This window comes from Chinchilla lanigera, unplaced genomic scaffold (genome assembly GCF_000276665.1).
Source record: "Chinchilla lanigera isolate Chin_1 unplaced genomic scaffold, ChiLan1.0 scaffold00003, whole genome shotgun sequence".
Taxonomy (NCBI): Eukaryota; Metazoa; Chordata; class Mammalia; order Rodentia; family Chinchillidae; genus Chinchilla; species Chinchilla lanigera.
In genome coordinates, this window is record NW_004955404.1 from 36,664,599 (window position 1) to 36,675,572 (window position 10,974).

Genomic DNA, 10,974 nt, shown 5'->3' on the forward strand with positions numbered 1-10,974 from the left:
ATTTAATGAAGATAAAAACATGTAACGTAACAACCACTGTTAATCCCTGTCATTTTATTCTGAAACCCTGTATCATTCTTATTGTTTTTGCTTTATTTTTGTGTATAATGTTGGCATTTTGCTATTTTTTTAAAGTAAAAAAATTAGTTGTTCAGATTACTAGATGGAAGTATGCAAAATTGGTAAAGAAAAAAAAAATTAAGCACTGACTTTTCCTTTCAATAAACTAGTATACATAGAAAAAAAGTATGTGTTAATTGTTATAATATTTTTGTCTTTAAGTTTATTTTTATTTAAACCTAACAATATTTTTCTAAAATCAGTTAATTTGAAAATTTACAGTAAAATTTCACATTGTTTTTGTTAAATTCAAGAGAAAAACTATCTCATGGAAACACTTATTTATGGATAGTAAGAGTTACATTAATGTAATGGCATTTCTTCTGAATATTAATTTTCATAACTCCAATAGAGCAAATCACAGCATTTCCTGTTTTTTGAATAATTTCATAAATATATAAAGAAATATATCTAATACTTGTGACATTTTTCTTGCTCATTAGATTTATTTTCCAAATTTTAAAGAAAATGGATGCATCATTGACCTTGAAAATTTGTTCACAGATGTGGAACATTCTTATCTTTTAATTATCCAAAATACTGTACATGTAATTTCCAATGTTATTCTGTAAACACACACAAACTAATATTTTAAAATATTACTTATTTTTATTCTCTCATCTTACTAAATAATAAATTAGATAAAATATTTAATGAAGAATCTTGTAGCAATTTTTCACATCCAGTTATTACGAATTATGTATACAATGTTTACTAGTGCCCCTTTTAAATTTGTTAAGCATTTGCATAGACTCAGCATTCAGGTTGTTTTCTGGTCAACCAGGATGTAGAATACCTTGAGAATTTTTTAAACTAATGCCATTCTTCATATCAAGTAGCAAATTGTGACATTAATACTACTTTAAAATTTTGTTCTTAAAATTATGTGCATGTTAACTAAGGAAAATGTAATGTTATTGTATGAAAATGTTGTGAATGGTTTTTAATTCAAATGGTCTATTTTCTTTAAATTAAAATCATACAGTTTATATTTTGGTATCATTCTCCAGTCCTGGAATGTAATTTAACATCCTCAAAATCCTGCAGTTTGATGATTGTTTTAATGTCTAGGTGTTTTTGCTATGTTAGGCAGAAACACAATCATTGGAGAATGACCTTTCACTTCAGACCCATAGCAGAAAATTGTTTCAACATCACCCTCTGACAGTTTTTATTTTTTTTTCCTCACCTCTGCTGACAGGAAATTTTTCTCTTGATATATTTTCACATGTCACTAATGTGTCATTCTGACCTAGATGTTGTTTCCCTGAATATTATTTCAGAATTTTTTTTTCTAATTAGGCCGAATAAAAACAATGAGCAATACTGTCATGTTTAGGTTATTTGAGATTCCATTTATTTTGGAGACAATATGAAATTTTCTCAGGATTTAAAATTGTTAAGTGTGCTCTGATGCATTCAAAAACAAAAGTATATTGGTTTCAGGAAACACTTGGGTCAGTTTTCCAATAAGACATATTAAAGTAAGGGGTAGATTTGTTATCTTATGTCAGCAAAGACTTTGGTAAATAAAGAAAATACTACTAAATAGTGAATAGACATTGTGGCCCACTGGTTGGTCATCACTGCAGACTCCTGAACAACATATGCTTTAGCTATTTTTATTATTTCTGTTTTCAACCCTGACTTAGTGTGGGTGTTTTTTTCAAGCTTCACATTGAAGGCAAAAGTTCTTCCTGTGTTTTTTGTCCCTTAAATAATCTCCTATGGCTGATACTAACACTGGACGTACTTACAGGCAGGCCTGAATTTTAATACTTATGTACTGCTGCACTTGAAAAAGAAAAAAATAAACTGGGTTTGGTGGAGCACGCCTGTAATCCCAGCACGCAGGAGCCTGAGACAGGAGGATTGTTGCAAGTTCAGTGCCAGCCTGGACTACAAAGAGAGCTCAAGGCCAGCCTGAACTGCATAGCAAGACCCTGTCTAAACTAACCAACCAAACAAACAGAAAACCGAGACTACTGTGCTTGTGTTGCAAATGGATTAATTCTCTTATTCAACACCTCAAGTTAATAATCCTTGTGGGACAGTGTAATTTCACAGAAAAATTTGTTCAGTGAGGACCACAGACTGTTCAAAGTACCAGAAGGGCAGGAATCAAAGTTTGTTGTTTTCTCTATCATGCCCAGTGTTAAGCACTAGGCCTTATGGTTCCAGGCCCAAACTATTAAGACTCCAATAGCTGTAGTTGAGTGAATTCAGAGGGATTACTTGATAAATCACAACTCAGAATCGCACAGTACAGCAAGAGGAAAGAATTCCTTTTTCTTGCCTATTTGAACGTACTCACATGCAGACTCCTCAGTCTGGAGCATAAAATACGATTTAATGATTTGTACAAGGTTTTTTTTTTCTGGTTTTCATTTATATTACCTTCCTTACAGTTGTATGATCTGGCAGCTACAACAAATAGATCAGAGTCCTTGAATACACTGAGTGTCCATGTCCAGTAGCTTATTTTTCATATCCTCATCTTTTCGCCTAGATTTTCTTCCTTATTTTTATTTAAAAACTCTGCCTACCCTCTGAGACTAACCACCACCCACCTACTTCCTCTTCTCAGACATTCACCTGATTTTGAATACATATGAACACTCTCTACACTGTTCACCTAATATAGTGAAGCTAATATGCCTTAGGCTCCCTGTGGTAAATTCAGTACCAACAGTACTCAGTGTACTGTCCTTGAGGACAGTTTTGTACAAGAAATACTGACAATATATCAGGATTTGCTTTTTCTAACCCAAATAAGTTAATTTTTAATATTCCCTACCACCTGAAACTTAGTTTCATCTGTACCATTTCCATTAACCAATTTTTAATCCACCCAGTTCAAGTTAAATGTTCCTTCTTTTGTGTTCCTGGGACATTTGATTGATATTTCTTCCTACCATTTGTCAGTCTTGTTTCTGTGGAGCTAAGAAGTGCTTTTTGTTTAACAAATATCTGCAGATGAATCTCTGCTTTTCTCAAAGGGAAAACAAAGACTACATTATTATTACTTTAATTCACAAATGTGCAATGGTCATGGTGATATCTCAGAGAAAAGAAATCTGATTTTCAGACAGGTAGCTCACTTAATATGAAATGGGAGAGAAGGAAGAATAACAAAACAACAAGATGCTGAAATATTACAATAGGAGGAGAGGGAGAATTAGCTAGGAAACATGGAGGGATTAAAATAGATGTGACCAACTACCAGGGAATTTGGTGAATTCTTCTAAGTTTTGGGAAGTGGTGAACTTACCTAAGTTTAATTGCATTTTACCACTTCCAGATTTTTTAAATAAATATGATTACAGTGTAATAAATAAAGATGTGAGCTCATTCAGGCCTCAGTCCACACCTTGTTTACTACACATAAATTATAATGGAAGCAAGTTCAGGCTGTATTTGCAATATAAACTAGTATTTCTTTGTAAGCAGAAAGAAAAGCTGGCAGAAACCTGTGAAAAGCTTAGTTAAATTCTACTCACTGGCCTGTGAGGCATTCTAACAAGTGCCTCCTATCAAAATTTCCCAGAAAGCAGGTGCAGGAGTACCTAATAGTGGGGTCTAAATGGTTTCTCATGGGATCAAATAAAAGAGTTTTCCATAAATGGGGAAGCAAGAGACCAGAGTTCTGGATCTAGAGAATTGCTTCAGAAGTGTTGTCCTGGTAGTGTTAGGAAAATCTAATACTTTTATTATGCCCAGGAAGTAATCCCTGAATTTTGTTTCTGAGTCGCCAAGTATGGTGAGTGAAAATTACATTTAGTATGACATAGTAATTAATTAATCCTCTAAATATTTAGGCTGGAAACACTTCCTATAACTATCTCTGAGGATGTGTATTTATAAAAATATGAAATAAATAAATTTACCTAGGATACAGTTTCTAAATAAAGTTAATTTTCAGGGGCTGGGGACTTAGCTCAGCGGCAAAAGCGCCTGCCTGGCAAGCGCAAGGTCGTGAGTTAGGTTCCCGGTAACGGAAAAAAACCAAAAAAAAAAAAAAAAAAAAAAAAATTTTCAGGAACAAGACAATACGAAATGAGGCAAGACTTTCTACTGCCAATACACTTAAATTTATTAATACATGAGTAGAAGTATCCCCATGTATGTAGTAAAAATCAATTGTGTATATAGAAAAAGTAATCTTGATTCTGCAATAGAACACAGGTCTAGAAAAGGTTTAGTGCTTTGACAGGAACTTCTGTCTCTTAATACCCATTTACTCCTTTTTACATGACAATATGGACACCTTTAATTATTTATTTTTAATTTACTTTTTAAGTGAAAGACATGTGCACCTAAAATAAAGAATGCATTTTCTAACATCTTGCCAGTTAAGTATTGGCACATGTCCAAACTCTGAAAAATGGATGTGGGAGCCAAGTTGTGCAAGATGGAGGAAACAGTTTTAAAGAAGAGATTGTGCTCTGTCTGCCATCTTTCCTCCATCCTGCTGTACAAGCTGTGATTGTGACATCTAGGGCTCCATCTTGGAACCCAAAGCATTATTGAATATTTTCCAAACAGGAAGAATTGATTACTTTTATTCACACTGTATCTTTAAGGATAAATGTAATTCAAACAGCCTTGGAAGACAGTGTGGCCTTTCATCTTTTGGGGTTGAGAATAAATTTGTTTCTCCGTTGATTTGTTTCTTCAATAAAGACAAGTAGAGACAGTGTCCCTTGACCAGGTTTCTGGAAGCTTCCTTTAAAAGATCAGGACCTTCAGATCTGAAAAACTGAGAACCTGTGCAGTGCTCACTTACGTCTCCATACATAACACTGGTGGAACTTAGAACAAGAGAACATCATGTAAAATTGAAGTTCCTGTTGCCTATTGTTTGGAAGTAATAAAGACATTTCTCTGAAAACAGGAGAGTGTCTTCTTCCAGCATGTATGAAACTGTAGCAAGCCTACTTGTTAGCTTGGAAATAGTGTTAAAATGTCAGACTTGCAAAGACTGACAGAACATCCTCTAGAGAGGATGCGGTTATAGGAGGGAAGCAGCCTGTGTCTTAACATATGCAAAACTTATTTTATGCACATTTTAATCCATATTCTCATAAAAGTGGGATTTATTTTATGAAATATGCTAATGGTCACACTATTTTAGATAAGCCCTTGGTAATTCATTACTAAGGCTCTGAAACTTGGGTCTAAAACTTATGTAAGCATGTGCAAATTGGTCAAACACTTACATTAGGGAAAATAGTAGGAACATCCAGATTCTTGCTTTTTTCAGCAAAGTTCTGGATAGGTTTATTTAAGCCATATTACTAGAGCTCCTGCCCAGTACTAGTCTGCAAAGAATATGGTGGTCAGTATTCCTGACAGCTGAACTATGAATTTGATGATTCCTAAAAATGGCTTTTTTCTTTGTCTCAGAATTAAATCTCAACTACATAGCTTGGCACACACACCTTTCATTCTCAGCCTTACCTTTTCATCCTTCAGCCTGCACTTCTTCCTCCTAGTCCTGCACGTCCACCTCCTCCATAACAATGCACCTGCCACTTTTTGTTAGGCACCTGCTGTGACCTCTGCTGACCCATCTCTTTACACATAATACTTTCCCTTTATGCAATGCTTGGCCTCTAGTTCTTCATCTTACAAATTTTTATTCATCTTTCAACTCTAACTTTGAATGTCATGCATCCTTTTTTGCTATGAAACTGTCAGCTGTCAGATCACATGTTGTCAGCTCCTTTACTTCCAGCACCAGATTTTTCTCTGCGTTTCAGTGTGTCGGCATCTAATTTGTCATAGTGGTGAAAAAAAAAATAGGAAATCAGTCTAAGCTTGGAATAAATTATGAAAGGAGATTTGATTTGTTTCTTTTTGTTGTTTGTTTGTTTTTCTCCGGTACCGGGAACCGAACTCACGACCTTGCGCTTGCCAGGCAGGCGCTTTTGCCGCTGAGCTAAATCCCCAGCCCCCATGAAAGGAGATTTGAGATGATACCTTTTGATAATTTTTCATGAAGGTCTGTGTATGTTATCGTATGCCGCACAGAATATGTTGTTTTTAGTCCTTGGTTATAAATATTTTTAGGAATAACTATGATAATAGTTATTATCATTATTTATTTTAACCTTCTAGTTTTAAGTCATTTAATTTATTTACAAATAAGTAGATTATAGGTAATGTTGGTTGATTTGTAAGGTACATATATTTATAGGTACATGAAGACATCAAATGATTTTAATAATGGGTCCATGAAATATTCCATATGAATACTTTTATCTTTTCACAAAAATATCCAGTTTCTAATTTCCTTTTAAAAGTTTTTTCTTTAGGAAAAATACAGTGTAGTTTTTCCTCTCAATTAACTCTTCCATATAAATAATCAATATTTTATGCTATGTATTAAAATTATAATCATAACATTGTTAATTTGTATGATATATAACCCTACAAAATACATGAAAGGGACATATCATATACTAACTGAAGGAAACCACTGATAACATCATTTCAGCATTAATAACTAAATTATAAGATGACAACTAGCATATACATTATTTTATAAAAAGAAATGTCAAATATCTCATTTTCATTGAAGCACTATATGAATTTCTTCTATTTATAAGCCCTGCGTTTCTGGATTTTATTAGAGGAATTTGTAATATGATTAAATATATTAAAAGTTTAATGATACTGTAACCTGTGAACTTTGCAGAAACATTTTTTCTACCTAATATATATTTTAATATATATGATATTGCCTAAAAATGCTAATGGGCTCAATATTTAATTTCTATAAATAAGCATGTTTAAATAATTACTACATATGCTTCTTTATATTCTGAGATAGACAAAATGTAGACTATCTATCACTCATTCTTCCTGAATGTTGAGTATTTTTCAGTAGACAAATTTGGCTAAATAAATAGCATCCTATTTAATATCTGTTGATTACTTTATTTCCACTTCTAGTTTATTAGGAGTTTTCATTGTGAAAGTGTACTGAATTTTGTGAAATGCATTTTTTTGCTATTGGTTAATTATGCAGTCTTATTTTTTCAAGTTAGTGTGGTATATATTTCACATAAATTGACTTCTGTGTTAAACCATCCTTGAGACACAGGTATGTATCCCATTTGGCCATGGTGTAAAAGATTGTAAATGTGCTGTTGAGACGTTTGCTACTAGTATATTGAGGATTATTGCTTATATATTCATCAGGAATATTGTTCTCTAGTTTTCCTCTGCTGCCTATGGCTTTGATATTTGAATAATGCTGATTACACAAAATATTCTTGAAAATATTTCCACCTTTTCAGTTTTTGAAAGAATTTTTGCAAGATTGACACTCATTCCTCTTTAAGTATTTGCAAGAATTTATCAGTGAAGCCATCTAGTCCTGAGTTCCTCTTCATGTGGAGGTTTTCAATACTATTCCAGTCTCCAAAATCTGAAGATATTTACATCACACCTTGATTCTAGATCAGGTATAGATGTACTCAGACTTTCCATTTCTTCATGATTTAGTGTAGGCCGGTCATAGAACAACATTATTGTTCAAACAATTTTGAAGTGTGATTTTCCATATATATGTATATACTTATATATCAGGACTTATATACATAGATATAGGTATAATCATTCTTAAAATAACTACAGAGAAATGTAATATGTTATAGCCAAGATCTATTTTATTATCTACTCTCAGCAATGCTAAGTTCAGAAAATTAAATCATAGGATATAGAGCGTCTAAAAGTCAACATTTTCTTTAAAACAATAGCAACGAAGTGATATAATTTTATATATGAACTAATCACTATGAATTGAACTCATATGAAGATATTTAACTAATATCTGTGCAAAATATATTTAGTTCTCTTCTAACAATATTTAAATATTATAGCATAATTATGTTGAGTTATATATTTACATGAAACAAATAAATGAGGTTCAGATTTCATACACTGTATGGGGGGATAAAACCTTCTGAGTGGATAATTATTTCACTTCCTGTGAGTTTTGAAAACAATTGTCTAACATTTATCCTTTAAAATGCTCCTACTAGTTAATTTCTCCATATTTGAAGCCTGAGTGTCAGCAGACAATTTTTTTAGTAACCAAGTAAAGAGGCATGACATTCATAAAGGGACACATCGGGAATCAGAAATATCTATCTGAAACTTTAAAAATATCCCCAGAATTTAAAATCAGTTTAGATGCCATATTCTAGAATTAATCAAAGATGTGAGATCAGGAAATGTTTTTATATGCTAAGTAATACTGTTTCCTGTACATATTTTGCGTTTCCTGTGCATTCTGCATTTTGTTGTGCAGTTTTGAAGCTGAAAATATAGAATTAATTCCATTTATCAATACCTGAAAAAACAACATCCATAGCAAAGAAAAATTTCCACAGCAACTGTTCTCATTAAAACAGGCATAGTACATCTTCTTCATAAGTGAGAGGGTGACACAAACCCATGTCAAATGCTAAATACCTTGAAATGCTGACTTTAACCCCAGATGCAAAGCCAGTGTCCATCTCATCCATCCCCTAAAGTTTCTTCCCTGGTCCTGCAACTTTGTACTCACTGTTTAGCTAGCCTGGAACATTCCCTACCCCTAAGACTAGATATTCCTCAATTTCTTTCCAATCACTACCACCGTCTCTGTTTTTGTGTAAGCACCGCCACTTCAGCGGTGATGACCCTACTTATTTATTTAAAATTGTAACCACAGCCCCTCTTCCTGCCAGTTGCATTCTGAGCTTGTTTCTGAGCTGTCCCACTGAACACCTTCCACAGTAGTTTATAATATACTGATTTATATTTACTCTGCATCAGTAGAATTGAGTGCAGGGATGTTTCTCTTGTTTTGTTCATAGATATATTACTAAATTTTGGATAGTATTTGATATGTGCTCCACATTTTAAACAACAGTCAAAAAACAGCACTCTAATGTGCCGAAATGTTTTTATTTGCTATGAAACAGAAAAACTATTTCTTTAAGAATAGATAAGGTATTTGTAATTTTGTAAGTAACAGTTATAATATAAAATTCATCTTCCAGGATTCCTGTCATATTTCTCATTAATGAAATAATTAGAGAAAAATGAAGATATCCAATTGTGGCAGGAGTTAATCACTCTAACATTGCTACACACTTTTAAGTCTTGTAAAAGCTATAGTGAAGACCCTCAGGAAATTGCTGCTGAGACAGTACTCATTGCGGTTATTTCACTTGTTCATTGTCATGAATTATAAGTAAGGAACACAAGAACACACGTGATTTATACAATTTCAAATCATTTGCTGATCAGCAAGTAAAATAATCCCTTTTCTTCTGATTATGGTCAATTTCTTACATCTTTAAAAAATTTTTTACATCTTATTCCATATTTTACTAGCTATTCCTCAATATTTATTGACGCTAAGACGTAAACATAACTTAGTTTTTCTGTAATCAGCAAATTAAAGTTAATGCAGAATCAGTAAAGGCTAAAAAATTATACTTGTTTTAATTTTATCTAGCATCTTGCATATTACAGTACTTGGAACTCTATATATGTGTAATAATTTATACAATGTCTGTAATAAAATGTCCACATGAAATAATTGTATTTCTTATATATTTGAGTTTTGAATTTGTTCCTATATGACCTTTTTCTATTTTTCGTCATCCAAGCTATGACAGTGTAACATGTTTCCCAATTGCTTTTAGACTGTATTCAGTTGGAGGTCGTGATGGAAGTTCCTGTTTGAGTTCAATGGAGTACTACGACCCTCACACAAACAAGTGGAACATGTGTGCTCCGATGTGCAAGAGGAGAGGTGGTGTTGGAGTGGCTACTTGTGATGGTTTCCTTTATGCAGTTGGCGGTCATGATGCACCTGCTTCAAACCACTGTTCCAGGCTCCTAGACTATGTGGAAAGGTAAGGCTGCTGGTCACTGCTGCAGTGCAGGAGACAGTGCCTATGACATTGATTCCTAATTCAAGTGATGTAAACACTATGCGCTTTAACAAAAGTGCATGCCACTCCTACAACTACTTTCTTGATGTCTGTCTTTGTATCTCTGTCTTTCTCTCACAAATATACATCTTACAAACACACATGCAAACACAATTTTTTCATTTTTAAGATTTCTTTTTTTCCTTCCTTCCCTCCCACCCTCCTTCCCTTCCCCATCTTTCCTTCCCTCCATGCTTCCTTCCTTCTCTCCTTTCTCCCTTCCTTCCTTTATTCCTTCCTTCCTTCTTTCCCTTCTGTTCTATGATCCTTTTCAAAGACTATTAAGTAAATTTAAATTTTCTCCTTGCTGTATTTGTAAACAATTGATTGAAACAAAATGTAAAGTAATTCACTAAATATTTGTTCATCCTTTTTAAAATATTGCATAATTTATTGTCCTGTTTATCCTTTGTTTTTTGTTTTACTAACTGTTCAAATTCTCAAAGGTGAATTATTGATTTTGTTATTTTTATGGAATATCGTTTTATAAATTATTTGAATCTATAGTAGACTGGTAAAGAGTATGCTGTTGTACCTTCTAAATAGAATTATTCCTTCAATTTTCCAAAAACCAATTTGGTTTTTGTTCCAAAAACAAGTTCTATGGGGGCTATAGTAAGATGGTAATCTTGGTTTCAGGCTTAGTCCAACCAGGCAGACCCTTAGTGGCTATGTTACTGCAATTTTTTATTTATTTATTTTTTTTGGTACTGGAGTCAAACTCAGGACCTGCACTTGCCAGGCAAGCGCTTGTGCCCCTGAGCTATATCCCCAGCCCTGTTACAGCTTTGTAAAGTCTGTTTCTCTTAGGACCAGAATATTCTGTGCATTAAGAATTTGAGAGTCCTTATTAAGA

At 33.3% G+C, this 10,974-nt stretch overlaps 1 protein-coding gene across 1 annotated transcript in view; it reads left to right on the plus strand.

Annotated features, from left to right (window-relative positions):
- Klhl1 (kelch-like family member 1) overlaps positions 1-10,974 on the plus strand; it is a 392,040-nt gene that overhangs the window by 359,737 nt on the left and 21,329 nt on the right. Inside the window, exon 9 of the mRNA XM_005374194.2 lies at positions 9,828-10,040. Within this exon, the coding sequence (XP_005374251.1) occupies positions 9,828-10,040 (213 nt within the window). The remainder of the gene's footprint in view (positions 1-9,827; positions 10,041-10,974) is intronic.